Here is a 15,582-nt window from a genome sequence, read left to right as displayed (position 1 = left end):
CCCTGTATGTGTAAAGGGATACTATGTTACTGTAAGCATAAATACACTAACCATTGTGAGATGCTCAGATATTGCAGTGATGGGTTGTAACGGAGCACAAGTTGTGCTCTGTTACTCACAGGATGTGAGCAGACAGCAAAGCAGTCTGCAGGTGGCTGCACTCCCAGTCAGGCCCAGCTGTTCCCTATAAGAACAGGATTCTGAGCAGCAAAGCCAGCACTCTGCTGTAAGCAGCCAGGAGAAGAACACCACCTGACTGGAGCTGTTGCTTATGCCATCTTGCAGGTACAGGGAAGGAGCTATGGGGAAAGTGGAAGCTCCTGATCCTGGGGTATAGCCTAAAACTACACCCTGCTGGGGAGGATGCTGTGGTGGGACTGCCTGTGGCAGGGCAGTCCTCAGGAAATGCCATACCTGTACCTCCCTAGGGAATGGAGAGTATAGGGTGCTGAGAAAAAGCCTCAGCCCCCACTGCTTTGTGGGTTACCTGTGGAGGGGAAAGGCTAGGGGAGCACACCCTAAAGTCATAGCAGGAGCCTAGGCTCACAGTGAGTCCTGAGGTAGGTCCCAGGTCAGGAAGGGACCTGAGGCAGCTTTCAGGCTCACTGTGAGTCCTGAGTTGCATTAAGGGAGCTGGGTGTGAGACTCCAGAGGGGTGGGGCCCTGCACCTATGGGGAGCTGGTTGTGAAGCCTCTAGGCCAAGGGATAAGGGGACAGTGAAGTTCAGTGTTGGGCAGGGGATGAGGCCCCAGTGTAGGGTCATGAGGGGACCAAAAGGGTCCTGAGCCGGGCGATTCCCGAGGAACAGGGAGGGGTTGAGAGCCACGATGGATTGAGTGGCCTGGTGTTTGCCTAAACAAGTTATAGGCCAGGTGTTAGGCCATGGATGCCATCTGCAAGGCATGGGACACAGTATAGGGAAGGATGGAGCCATGTATAGAGGCTCTTGCCATCAGGGCAAGTATATTGGCAGTCTCCTGTGTGAGTATCATCTTCCAATCAGTACCATCACAGCATGGCAGGAGATTAGCTGTATGACAAGTAGGCAGGCCAACAATTTGACTGGCCCCAGACACTCACTTGTTTCATGGGTGTAAAACTTTACATTAGGGCTGTCAAAAGATTAAAAAAAATTGATTACAATTAGTTGGGCAATAAAAAAAAATAGTTGCAATTAATTGCTATTTTAATTGCACAGCTAAAAATGCAAAATTATGAGCAGAAAAACTCAGTTATGCAAAATGATGCAGGCACTTTGTATGGTTGGGGGGGTGTGTGTGGGGTGTGTGTGAGGGGGAATTTGTGAAGGTGTTGGGGCTGTGTGTGTGGGGTTTGGAGCCCAGAGAGAGGGGTTCCTGCATACCCTGGCAGGATGTGGGTCAGGAGGGAGGAGGAGCAGCAGAGCTAGAGGGGCTGTGGCTTGGGAGTTTGGGGCAGGAAGACACACACACACACACCCCCCCCCCCCAGCAAGTAAGTATATGGGAGGGAAAGGGTTGGGGGGGGGGGCAGATCGAGGCCCTCATGGTGTGGGAGGGAGTGGAGTAGGGCCAAGGGTGAGGCAGAGGCATGGGCCCTGGGACCGCAGCAGATCGTAGGATGGAACTGCAGGTGGTTTGTTCAGGGGTGCAGGGGGGAGGTGCTCCCACTGCTGTGTCTACTCCCGGGGGAGGCATAGGGGACACATGTCCCCTGGATTTGTGGGGGGTTGAGGTGGGTTGCTGCTGTGCACTGGGCTCTGCACCGCTCTGCCATTGCTCCAGGAGCTGCATAATTCCATGCTGTGCCTCCTGCTACCCGGCGGGGAAGGGACGCGGTGCAGCACCCCTTTGGCAAAGGCAGCAGGGTGCAAAGTCCAAGTCTGCAGCAGCAGCCCACCTTCATCCTGCACACAAATCCAGGAGGCATGTGCCCTGCATGCCTCCCTCGGGGTGCACAGAGTGTGGGAGCAACCTACGCCCCTGGACAAGCTGCCTGCAGCTCCATCCCACAACCCGCTCTGGCCCCGGGGACCTATTCGCCCTGGTCCCTACCCCTGCCCCAGCTCCACGCAGTTTGCTTTTCTCCAGACTACATAATCCCAGTTCCCTCAGCCTCTCATAAATCCTGTTCCCCAGCCTCCTAACCATTTTCATTGCCATCCGCTGATCTCTAATTTGTCTGCATTCTTTCTGTAGCAGGGGTCCCAAAACTGGACACAGTACTCCAGATGTGGCCTCACCAGTGCAGTGTAGAGGGGAATAATCACTTCCCTCAATCTGCTGACAATGCTTCTGCTAATGCAGCTCAGTATGCTGTTAGCCTTCTTCCTGAGGTCACACTATTCACTCATATTCAGCTTATTGTCCACTGTAACCCTCAAGTCCTTTTCTGCAAAGCTGCTACTTTGCCAATCAGTCCCCAGCCTGTACTGGTGCATGGGATTGTTCAGTCCTAAATTCAGGACTTTGCACTTGTCCTTATTGAACTTCATGAGATTCCTTTTGGTCTAATCCTCCAATTTCTCTGAGTCTCTCTGAATCCTAGTCCCACCCTCCAGCATACCTACCACTCCACCTAGCTCCACTCTAGCCACAAACTTGCTGAGGGTGCACTCTGCCCCATCTTCCAGATAGTTGATGAAAATATTGAACAAAACTGGCCCCAAGACCAACTCCTGGGCACTCCACTTGATACCAGCTGCCAACTAGATACTGAACCATTGATTACTATCCTCTGAGTCTGATGACCCAGTCAGTTTTCTATCTGCCTTACAGTCCATTTATCTAACCCAGACTTCCTTAGCTTGCTCATGAGAATGCTGTGGGAGACTATATCAAAAGCCTTGCTAAAAATAAGGTATATCATATCCGCTGCTTGCCCCTCATCCACAGGGGCAGTCATCTCATCATAGAAGGCAATCAGTTTGGTCAGGCATGACTTGCCCTTGGTGAATCCTTGCTGACTGTTCCTGATCATCTACTTCCTCTCCAAGTGCTTAGAAATGAATTCCTTGAGGATCTACTCCATGATTTTTCCAGGGATTGAGATGAGGCTGACTGGTCTGTGGTTTGCTGGATCCTTCTTCTTCCCCTTCTTAAAGATGGACACTGTATTTGCCCTTTTTCAATCATCTGGGACCTCTCCTGTTTGCTACAAGTTTGCAAAGATAATGGCTGGTAGCTCTGCAATCACATCAGCCAACTTTTTCAGTGCCCTTGGGTGCATCACATCCTGCTTCTATTTCCTAGTCTTCCTGCACATCAGGACAGATTGTTCCTATGCCCTCAGTAAGGTTTCTTTAAAATACCACAAACTCTCCAGGACTCCTTTCCCTCTCAGACTGGCTTCCCTCTTCTTTTCCAGTGTCCTCTGTATGTACATAGCAAAAGGTAAGAATCATAGAAAGCTAGGGTTGGAAGGGACCTAAGGAGGTCATCTAGTCCAACCCCCTGCTCAAAGCAGGACCAATCCCCAATTAGATTATCCCAGCCAAAGTTATGTCTAGCCAGGTTCTGAAAACTCCCAAAGTTGGAGCTTCCACCACTTTTCTGGGTAATCTGTTCCAGGGTTTTACTACCCTTCTAGTGATAATTCTTGCTAATATCTAACTTAAAGTTCCCTTGCTGCTTGAGCAACTTGAGACCATTGCTCCTTGTTCTGTCATTATGCCACCACTAAGAATAGCTTAGCTCCACATCCTTTTTATAGTGGGGGGCCCAAAACTGAACCCAGTACTCCAGATGTGTTCTCACCAGTGCTGAGTAGAGGGGAATAATCACTTCCCTGGACCTACTGGCATCACATCTACCAATGCAGCCCAGTATGCCATTAGCCTTCTTTGCAACAAGGGCACACTGCTGGCTCATATCCAGCTTGTTGTCCACTGTGACTCCCAGGCCCTTTTCTGCAGAGCTGCTGCCCAGCCAGTCACCCCCCAGCCTGTACTGGTGCATGGGACTGTTCCATCCTAAGTGCAGAACTTTGCACTTGTCCTTGTTGAACCTCATGAGATTTCTTTTGGCCCAATCTCCAATTTGTCTAGGTCACTGAATCCTAGCCCTACCCTCCAGTGTATCTACTTCTCCTCCTCGTTTTGTATCATCTGCAAACTTGCTGAGGGTGCACTCTGTCATCTTCCAGGTCACTGATGAAGACATTCCAGTACTGATCCCTGGGTGACTCCCCTTGATACTGGCTGCAAACTAGACATTAAGCCATTGATTACTACTTTCTCTCAATGCTCCAGCCAGTTTTTCTATCCACCTTACAGTCCATTCATCCAGCCCATACTTCCTTAGCTGGCCTGCAAGAACGTTGTGGGAGATTGTATCAAAAGCGTTGCTCTGTGGATGCAGGGAGACACCAGTGGATGTACCTTGACTTTAGCAAGTCACCTTGTCATAGAAGGCAATCAGGATGGTCAGGCATGATTTGCCCTTGGTGAATCCATGCTGACTGTTTCTAATCACCCTCTTCTCCTCCAAGTGCTTAGAAATGGATTCCTTGAGGATCTGCTCCATGATTTTTTCCAGGGATTGAGGCAGGGCTTACTGGTCTATAGTTCCCTGGATCTTCCTTTTTCCCTTTCTTAAATATGGGCACTATGTTTGCCCTCTTCCCATCGTCTGGGACCTCTCCTGATTGCCATGAGTTTTCAAAGATGATGGCCAATGGCTCTGCAATCATATCAGCCAACTCCCTCAGCACCCTTAGGTGCATCCCATCTGGCCCCATGGACCTGTACACATTCAGCTTTTCTAAGTCGTCCCTAGCCTGTTCTTTCACCACTGAAGGTTGCTCGTTTCCTCCCCAAACTGTGCTGTCTGGTGCAGCAGTTTGGGAGCTGACCTTGTCTGTGAGATGGAGGCAAAAAAGGCAGTAAGCCCTTCAGCCTTTTCTGCATCCTCTGTCACTAGGTTGTTTCTCCCGTTCAGTAAGGGACTTACACTTTCCCTGATCTTCCTCTTGCTACCAACATATTTGTAGAAACCCTTCTCATTACCCTTCACATCCCTTGCTTAGCTGCAACTCCAGTTGTGCTTTGGCCTTCCTGACTTCATCCTTGCATGCCCAAGCAATATTCTTATATTCTTCCCCAGTTATTTCTTCAAGTTTCCACTCCTTATAAGCTGCCTTTTTGTGAGTAAGTTTACTGAACAGTTCCCTGCTAAGCCAATCTGTTTTTCTACCATACTTGGTAGCTTTCCTGTGCATTGGAATGGTTTCTCCCTGCACTCTCAGTAAGGCTTCCTTAAAGTACAGCCAGCTCTCCTGGACTCCTCTTCCCCTCAATTTGGCTTCCCAGGGGATCATGCCCATGAGTTTCCCTGAATGAGTCAGTCTGCTTTTCTGAAGTCCAGGGTCCTTACTCTGACTGACATTTGATTTCTTCTTCTTTCTCTCTTACAGCATGAAGTTGTCATTAGGTATTTTGATGGCTTTATACGATATGGCGCAAGCTACAAGGACCGTATTTATTTCTCTGGGAAACCAGACGAAGGTGACTTCAGCATCACCCTCACAGAGGTGACTATGGAAGACAATGGAACTTATGCATGTGGTGTTCACCTGCGTATGGAGACCGTCGAACCGGCGTATGTGGCTCTTTTTGTCCTTGGTAAGGTGTTGTACTCCTTGAACTAGCACTGAACCAATGACCCAGTGTAACAACTGATAGTACTAAGCAGCAAGTGAGACTTGGTGTTGGTGACTCAGTAGACCATCCTTTGAGCTGGTACTGATCCAATACCACAGGGTAAAAAAGGAACAAGAATTCCATGTACCTTTTTATTTGGAGAGGAACATATAGAATTAAGTAGCAGTGAACCAAGGAGAGAGTTAACATGTGTTGACTGGAGAGGGAGTGTATACCACCTCATATGTTAGAAATACAAAACTCTAGAACTCTTGGTTCTGAGATGATACCTTTTTTAAGACCAACTAAGACATTGCAAAAAAAATTATCTTAAAGAAATTGCAATTTCTTAGCTGGTCTAATAAAAGGTATCATCTCTGAACCAAGAGTTCTAGACTTCTACATTTATTTTTCTTGTCTCAGACCAATATGGCTACCAAATACATCCACCCCACATGAACATTCATTCCTGAACTGGGGAGCATGTTCTTGGAGGGAAAGGCAAATGGTAACAGAGCACAAAGAAGAAAGAGAAACAGAAGAGGAAAAAAAAAAAAAGCAGCAATTCCAGCTTTCAGAGGATTGTATGATTAGGGCCAGCACTTGTTCAGGAAAAAACACGCCGGTGCAAGGGACAGGTCAGAAAGGAAAAGGGCTCAGCAGCTTACATGCATATTAGTGTACAGCACTGCATTTGCTCAGGTCCCTGTACCTTTTTTTTTTTTTCTTTTCTAGTGGAACCCTCCAAACCAGACTGTGCGATCCAGGGGACACCACAGTATGGACACACAGTCAACCTGACCTGCAACTCTCGTGAAGGTTCTCCAAAACCCGTGTATACCTGGCAGAGTTTCAATGTGCAGAACCAGCCCCGGCCACTGCAGGCAACACAAGGTATAGGAGGCACAAAAAGCCTTTTCTTTCAGGCCATGGCATGCTCCATGAACATGGGGATTTGAAACTCTTGGGATTGCTAGTTCACCTAGGGCTTTGTAGATGGTCCTGTTAAAAATGAGGACTTTTAGAAGTTGCCTTCCTGTGATGCACTGGCCAGCTACAGTAGCAATGGCAGAATAAGCCTCTCCCATCTAACTCAGTGTAACCCATGTCAGAACCTGTCAGAAGTCACAGATCTTGCTGACTTGGGGGCTGTGTGAAATAACAAGTGGGTTTTGGTCACTTATTTTCTGTATTATAACCCAACACAACTGACTGTTTCCTTAATAAAACTACCATCTGTGAGGTCAAAGAGCGAACTGGCCAGAAATTTACTACTTTTTCCTCTATAAGTAATACTCCATGTTCAGGCTGATGGAGGGTAGCATGAGGAAAATGGTGAATATTCAGAAGCCTTTTAAGTCTAGGGCCATTGCACCTAGCATTAAGATACAAATGATAAGTAAATATATTAAGTACTGCCTGGGAAAGAAGAACTGCTTTCTTAAGAATTAGAAGCAAGGACGATTTTCTCAAAAGGAAATGATAATGTTGCAGCCTCTGAAGTGCAAGCAATGAATAGGAGGTAGTGACATAAAAGAGGCCCTTTAGATTTATTACCAGATGCTCCCATTGGTTTCTTCTCTGTTCACCTCCAGAAATACTAAGCATGTGCATGTTCAGATCTATTCTTATGGCACTGGGTGTGCAGATGAGATAAATTTGATCCAGACTGGGCAGGGCATTAATCCTCACTACACAACATTTGTTTAAATTGATGCCAAGGAGGAAATCCACATAGAACATATACATCCAGTTCACTTGACTAGTCACTAGGTGGTGTTGCTGCATCAAAAACCATGAACATGATTCATTTTCTAAAGAGAACAAACCACTCAGGGCTTCTGCCTTGCACTCTTCCTCCCCAGGAGTAGGCATTTGGTCCAGTCCACCTTTGTTTGTTGTTTTTTTTTTTTTTTCCCCCCCCCCCCCAGGACAGGGGAAGTGTTGTCTCTTAGAGGTGCAGAAGGGTGCCCTCTATTGGGTCTGGCAGCAAAAGGCACACAATATCACTACGGTGTGCATTTGGACTTCCCTTGGGATCCATCCCACCGATTCTGGTGCTGGTGGGACACTTCCCATCTTTCTGGTCTGGTGTAGGTCTTTTCAGCTCGGCTCATAGGCTAGCTACTCTGTTTGTTTTGAGAGTTGCAACCCACATTGTGACTTTCAAAGCTGGAAATATCATCCTGTCAAAGGAAGCAGCAGTCCAGGTGTACTGAGAAAAAGGTTCAATGCATCAAAAATGTGAAGGTCTGACATTAATTTGGTCTCGCAGCCTTTTATGCCATCTGGCCACTAGCTGGCAGCAGAGATATGGGCAACAGTGGCCAAATAGCTGAAATCAGGGCAGAGGGCTAAAAATAAAGGTGGCAATATCTGTCAAATGCAGGGGTAACATCCCATTATGGAGACAGCACTCCACGTGTGAGAGAGATGTGGAGGTGTCAGTTAAGACATTAGGACTCACCACAGCTCCTTTAAACAATGGGGAGATGGATTTTTTTTTTTTTTTTTTTTTTTTTTAATCTGTGAATCATTTCAAGGTGGCTATGCCATCTGGGGTGGAAACAGCTTGAATAAAGGCAGAAGGTAGGGCAGATGGCACCTTAGAGGCTGGTTCAGAGAGGCATGAGCTTCTGTTGGTGCAGCCCACTTTGTCAGCTGCTAAACTAAATAAGCTGCAATTAGCACAGGGTGAAGTTCTATTACTAAAGGCACCTAAAACACAAGTGTCTGTATGTGAAAGCTTGTTAACTTGCGCGAAGCGCCCCCTCCAAGTTGCACCACTTCAGAAGAGGGTTAACTCTGGCCTGTGCCACCTAGCTTGTGTTAGGGTAACTTCTACCTGCTTCATGGAGATGAAACAAGCAATATGCAGTCCTCCAGCATCCCAGGATGCACCACACTCTGTTCCTTCTCCTGCCCAGAGCCTAGGTATCCTGACTTTTAGCTACACCCCTGCTCACCAGCCTTCCAGTGACAAGTCAGAACTATGCAATCAAGAAACGACATTAACCTTAATGTGAGACTGCTCACAGCGAGTTCTAACTTTAACACCACTTAACATGCTGCAGATTTAGTATGGTCTAAGTGTAACTTGTAACTTCACCCTTGCAGATGTACACAGAATTGGGGGGGGAGTGGGACTTAGCACATTTTATTTTGAATACTTCACAAGTACTTAAAGCAGGACAAGGGACCCATACCCACTGTCAGAAATGCTCCGTCTGTTTACACCTTAAGGCAGGGGTGGGCAAAATATGGCCTGTGGGGCCCCTAAAAATTTAGAAAATATTTATCTTCTCCTGGCTGCCTGTCAAAGACAACAAGAGCCAGGGGCAGTAGGAAACAGGGGGTGCTGTCAGCAGGATGCAGGCAGCCCAGCCTCACCCCACTCCCAGCTATTTCCCTGCCTTCCTGCCCCCGCACTGCTCTAGCACCACATAGCTCCCAGCTGCATCGCCGGGGCTTGGGAGCATGGGGCCTATACCAGTATGGAGGGGAGGGGGGGTATAGCGAGGGACAGTGTGTGTGTGTGTAGGGCGAGTCCCACATGCACACCCCACCATACACATGCACCCCCTCCCTTTGCAGACCCCTCCGCACACATTGCCCCCCACAAACCCCATACTCTCCCACACCCCACTTATCCACACACAGTTTCCTCACCCTATGCCTATCCACCCCTCCCCCACACTCCACATACCCACAGCTCGCCACAAACCTATACCCATCCCCCATAATATACAAGAGTAAGACTTCATTTTAAGCTGTTGTGTAATCACCTCTGTGCACTACACAAACACATAAATCAGGACAAAAATATTTCTTGAAATCAAATTAATGAATGTTTTAGATGTTTGATTTTTTGAAGATAATTTGGTATTTTTCTGGCTTGGAGATTAGCAAAACCCCTTGCTGAAAGGAGTACATCTGGGGGCAAAGGGAGGGACTTCTGGTGGCTAAGGTCAGGGGTTAGGGGGTGGGACTTCCAGTCACAAGATGCTAACCAGGAGGTGGGGGCACCTGTCAAGGGGCAGGACTACCCATGCAGCCCTCAACAGTTTGCCAAAGCTCAGTGAGTGGCCCTCCACTCGAAATAATTGCCTGCCCGTGCCCTAAGGTGCCACCCTGCCCTTCCTTCTGCCTGACTTCAAACTAACACAGCTAATCACCTCTCTAGCTAGACTAAAGTGAGGTTTATATTGGTGTAAGTTAATACTTACTTTTGTAACCGAGCTCCACTATGTGGAAGGTGGGGTGGGTGAGGGGAGGGGAGGGGAACGTGTGGCTTTCTTGCACTCCCTGGTAAATAGGTTTCTCTCTTAGATTATTTACATAGCCAAAATGGCCTTTACCTGACCTACCTAGCCAGGAAAGTTCTCCCAGTATTCCCTTTGTGGTAGATAATTCCAACATGAAATCCAAGAAGCTGCTGGATGAAGAAACCTCATTATACTAAAAGCATGAATTTGCTTGATGGTCATTCTTCCTGATGGTGTCAGCTGCCAAAACTGTTGACAGTGCCATATTTTTGCCACAGCACGAGGCCACAGGCAGAGAAAAGTGGAAAAGACCAACCCCTGCTAAACATTCACAGTCTTAGCCCTACCCACAGTTTCATTGCTAAAAAGAAAAATCTGAATGCCACCTACTTCTGGTGACCAAGGGGCACATCTCTAATTATCCAGTTTCATTAGGAACTGTCTGGAAGCTGCCAAACTAAACACCTGTGAGCCACAAAAACAAGTCATTACTTGTAACAGCTTTTCATTACTCCCACCCAAACTCGATTTGAACTTGCAGCTGAGAAAGAAAGGGTTCCTTCCTCCTGTTCCCTTCTATGATTTAATCCCCTCCACTTTTTTTTCTGGGTTTCTGTTTTGCAACAGGACAGCTGATAACTTTAAAGAACGTCTCTGCAGAAACCTCTGGTTTTTACATCTGTACTTCCACAAACAGTGTTGGACACCAGTTCTGCAACATGACTGTCAGCATTATGCCACGTAAGAGTCCTGGCTACCGGTAACTTTTTGTGGTATTGGAAAGCATGTTCAGGCTACAAGGCAAGCAGGGGACTAAAAAGGTACCACTAGAGGGACAAGTAAAAATGTAAAATCCACCCCCTCAAGGAACTACCCTGTCTCAGAGCTCCGCAAAAATTCCACTGCTTTGATTGAAGCCCTCATGTTTAGCGCTGTCTATAATAATCATCAAATCATAGAAAAGTAGGGCTATAAGGGAGATCATCTAGACGAGTTCTACGTTAATGTGAAGTGGGCTGGATGTGTGGTGCAGGTCCCATCCATGGGCCAGATCAGACCCCATGCACCAGGGTTGGGGCCTGTGCTGCTGGATGAGGCCCTGCATTGCCTCCTTCATCCCCTTGTCACTGAATTGGGCACATCCTGCCTCCATGGAGCTCTGTACTGCCTCCCTCAGTTCTATGCCACCTCCCTTAGCTCTGTGCTGCCTCCCTGGGGATCTAAGTCCCATCCCTTGGCTCTATACCACCTGCGCTGCCTCCTTGGAATTCTGCATCCCCTCCCTTGGCTCCATCCTGCCTCCCTAGGGCTTTGCCCCCCTGCTCCCAACTCATTGCCACCCACCCCACTTCCCTGGAGCTTCATGCCACCTGCTTGGGGTCCTGCATTGCCTCTTCTTGGTTTCATGTTGCAGAATTGGGCCCCGCACTGCCTCTAGCTGACTACTGGGCCATGTCCATGTGCTAATCCAGCATGCTATGTGGCCACAGAGCTCCCTGTGGGGCTGGAAATTTGGCAGCTAGGGGGTAACAATTGCTGCCACTGCTCCCCTGCTGCCCAATTTTTGGACCCTTGGGGACCCCTGCGGGGATGGCATGGCTCTGCAGGCTGGATTGCAGCTGAAGGCCAGATCTCACTTGCAGGCCAGAGGTTGAACACCCCTGATCTAGTCCAATCCCTTGTTCAAGGCAGGATCATCCCTATCAAACCCATCCTGCACAAGTGTTTGTCTGGCCTATTTTTAAAAACCTTGGGAGCTACCTAGTTTCATAGTTGGTAGGGTCAGAAGGGACCTGAGCAGATCATCAAGTCTGACCTGCTGACATGGCAGGAAAGAGTACTGGGGTCAAATGACCCCAGCAAGGTGTTCATCCAGCCTCCTTTTAAAGACCTCTAGGGTAGGACCCAGCACCACTTCTCTTGGAAGTTGGTTCCAGATCCTAGCCACCCTGACAGTGAAGTAGTGCCTCCTGATATCTAGCCTAAATCTAACTTCTGACAGCTTGTGACCGTTATTTCTGGTCACTTCTGGGAGTGCTCAGGGGAAGAGGGACTCTCCCAATGCCTGCTGGTCCCCTCTGCCTAGTTTGTAAATGGCCACTAGATCCCCTCTCAGCCTTCTCTTGTGGAGGCTGAACAGGTTCAGGTCCCGTAGCCTCTCCTCGTAGGGCCTGCCCTGCTGGCCCCTGCACCTGCAGGTGGCCCTCCTCTGGACCCTCTCCATGTTGTCCACATCCCTCCTGAAGTGCAGCGCCCAGAACTGGACGCAGTACTCCAAGCACAGCCTGACCAATGTCACATAGAGCAGGAGGATCACCTCCTTGGACCTGCTCGTGATGCATCTGTGGATGCATGACAAGGTTGGCCTTCCTGACCGCTTCCCCGCACTGTCGGCCCATGCTCATTTTGGCATCAATAATGACTCCAAGATCCTTTTCTGCCTCTGCACTGACAAGAAGGGAGCTCCCCAACGTGTAGGTCTGCTGCTGGTTCTTCCTCCCCAGGTGCAGCACCTTGCACTTGTCAGTGTTGAACCCCATCCTGTTCTCATCCACTCCCCCCTGTAACCTGTCTAGGTCTGATTGCAGCCTATTCCTTCATTCAGGTGTGCCCACTTCTCCCCACATCTTAGTGTCATCTGTGAATTTGAACAGGGTGCTTTTTACCCCCTTGTCCAAGTTGCTGATGAAGATGTTGAACATTGTGGGCCGAAGGCCCGAGCCCTGGGGAACCCCACTGCCCACATCCCTCCAGGTCAAAAATGACCCGTCCACCACCACTGTCTGGGTGCGGCCCTCCAGCCAATTGTCAGATGGGTTGCCTGTGTCGGTGTCAATGCCACAGTCCCCTAGTTTTTTAATGAGAATGGGGTGAGAGACAGTGTCGAAGGCCTTCCTGAAGTCCAGAAAGACTACGTCCACTGCTACACTTGCATCTAAGGATTTTGTGACTTGGTCATAGAAGGCCACCAGGTTGGTCTGACAGGACCTGCCTCTAATGAACCTGTGTTGGTTGCCCCAAAGCATAATCTCCCCTGCTGCCTCATGCACAACTAATAGGTACAATGCACAACTAGTAGTTATAATGTACCAAACATTCAAAACATCCTAGCTGGTCAGAGATAAAGCAGGGGGATGCGGGCATGCCAATATCCTTTCACTGCAAGAACAGGAAGTAGTTTGTTAAAATACACTCCAGATCCAAAGAAGAGGACCTTACCCCCTTCTACAGGGGATTACAAAAGTCACAGGATCATAGGAAAGTAGGGCTGGAAGCCTTGCCAGCTTCCTCTTTTCTCCACCTCTGTTCAGTCTCTCAGTAGCCTTGGATTCCAGGATACTTCTGGGCCCCCCTGCTTTCCAGGGCTAAAACCTGAGACATGGGGCTTTGCAGCCACTCTAATTGATACCTTATATCAACATAGCAGCCCCTTGGGCTCTGGAGCTGGAAGCTCTGACCCACCTTGGAGAAGTGAATTAGGCAAGGTGCTGGAACAACCTGTTCTGTAGCCTTCCCCATCTTGCCTTACAGTTGCTCGGGGTTACAGACACAATTCAATCATAGGGCTTGTCCCACGGACCTATGATTTACCAGACCAGGAACGAAAGGGAACACTGCAACAAAAATTCCTTCCTTTTTAGGGATACTGACAATGTTCATAACAGCTTTCTCTTCCTCAGTCAGGGGCAATCTGGCCTTTTTTGTCCCAGCTATCTGTTTCATGTAGAGCCAAAGCAAGTTGTAGTGAAGGTATTTCACTAAACATTTTGTAGCTAGCAGGTCTGTAACCCAATTTCAAACCATCCTCAATGCACATAGGATCATTTCAGCCACCTTTTGCAACTCTGCTTGTTTTTTTTCTTTTAGCATCCATGAACTTTGCCCTTTATGCAGGAATCATTGGTGGTGTTGTTGCTGCAATCATTGTCATTGGCATTCTGGCCTACTGCTGTTGCTGCCGGAGCAAAAAGGACAAGGACTATGAGATGACGTAAGTGCCTCTGACCAAAAGTGGGTAGGATACCCAAGCACAGTCATCTTTTCTCTCTACCATTGACATACAGTATCTCAGGGAGAGAAAGAATATAAAAAATGAGAGAAGAGTACACAGGTTTTACTCGATGTGAGAGTAACACAAAAAATCTTAAAAAGCACTGTGCAGTTTTTGCCTCTATAGCTTGTCCTTTTCAGATCTCATTTGGGATATTCCCACTATTACCAACTCAGTTGTGCTCTCACCAGCTCCCTTTCCAGTTTTTGGTAGAGAGTACAAAAAACCAGTCAAGAAGGAAGCCCTATGAATTCCTGAAGTCAAGATCACTAAATCTTTTTTCCCAGCCTCTACAGTTGCTCTGCTTGCTTGGCCTGTTTACCAGGGCAGGTAGGACATGATAGACTCACATATCAGAAATGGGCTCCCAATGGCTGCTGTCACTGTAGAGCAGGGATGGGCACAATACGTCCTGCCAGGCCATTCTATTTGGCCCACAGGGCCCCTCCAAAAGACAATTATTACTGGCCTGATGCAGATTTATTACGGTCTAAGTGTGACTTGTAACTTCACGCTTACAGACGTACACAGAATCAGGGGAAGTGGGACTTAGCACATTGTATTTTGAATACTTCACAGGTACTTAAAGCAGGACAATGGACCCATACCCTCTGTCAGAAATGCGCACTTGTCAAGGGGCAGGGCTACCCTTGTGACCCTCAACAGCTCACCAAGAGTCGTTAAGCGGCCCTCTGGCCAAAATAATTGTCCACCCCTGCTGTAGAGAGTGGTGTGGGCAGACTGCATGCAATCTGCAGCTCTTCAAGAAGGACTTACAGGAAACGGAAGTAGAGTGCTCACAGCTACTCAAGCCCCAACAGGAGGTGCTATAGCCATGGTGAAGCCCTTAGGGCAAGGGTGGGCAAAATAGGGCCTATGGGCCAGATTTGGCCTGCGAGGCCATTTTATCTAGCCCATGGGGCCCCTAAAAAAATTGAGAAAATTAATATTTATCTGCCCTTGGTTCCTGTAAAAAAGTACAGGAACCAGGGGCAGTAGGACCCAGGGGAAGCCCCAGTGGGTTCCCACAACAGCAGGGCCTGCCTGGCCCCACCCCCCCAGCTGGAAGCCCCAGCAGGGGCTTCTGGCCTGGGACCACATACCTGCCCTGTGCCGGAACCTCAGGTAAGGGGTGGGGGTGCGGAGAAGGGCAGGGGAGGAGTCTGGGGAAAAGTGGCCCGGGGAAAAGCTGAGTGCGGGGAAAAGCAGCCCCTCACCTGCCCCGTGGCTGACACCCCATACAGCAGCCACTTGTAGCCTTAATGGGGCTGCCTGTGCCTGCTCAGGACAGCCCTGTGCGTGCTGGCTGTGAGCGCCTGCAGCAGGGAGCCCCAGCCACGGGGCGGGGAGGGGCCGCTATTCCCCACACACAGCTTTTGCTTTTACCCGGGCTCCTTCCCTGCATGGAGGGAAGTGGCCCCTTCCCCGCGCCCCCCGCCCGCCAGCCGCTCACAGCTCCATGGGGCTGTCCTGAGCAGGCACAGCCATCCCCAGGCGGGCTGCAGTTTGGGGCGCGGGGCAGGCAAGGGGCCGCTTCCCCCCCCACCCCCGCTCAGCACCAGCTTGTAACCCACCCCCACTGCCAGCCTGGGCCCCATGCTGGCTCTGTGCAAGGCAACAGCAGCTGCGGGCCCCCCCCCTGCTGTGG

The 15,582-nt window shown here is 49.1% G+C and overlaps 1 protein-coding gene across 1 annotated transcript in view; it reads left to right on the top strand.

The window, feature by feature from the left end:
* GPA33 (glycoprotein A33) overlaps window positions 1–15,582 on the top strand; it is a 28,984-nt gene that overhangs the window by 11,893 nt on the left and 1,509 nt on the right. Inside the window, exons 3-6 of the mRNA XM_014517585.2 lie at window positions 5,393–5,600; window positions 6,354–6,512; window positions 10,511–10,624; window positions 13,751–13,874. Coding sequence (XP_014373071.1) covers window positions 5,393–5,600; window positions 6,354–6,512; window positions 10,511–10,624; window positions 13,751–13,874 — 605 coding nt within the window. The remainder of the gene's footprint in view (window positions 1–5,392; window positions 5,601–6,353; window positions 6,513–10,510; window positions 10,625–13,750; window positions 13,875–15,582) is intronic.

The sequence above is a fragment of the Alligator sinensis genome, unplaced genomic scaffold, assembly GCF_000455745.1.
Source record: "Alligator sinensis unplaced genomic scaffold, ASM45574v1 scaffold19_1, whole genome shotgun sequence".
NCBI classification, from domain to species: Eukaryota; Metazoa; Chordata; order Crocodylia; family Alligatoridae; genus Alligator; species Alligator sinensis.
This window is presented reverse-complemented; position numbering and strand designations above follow the sequence as displayed.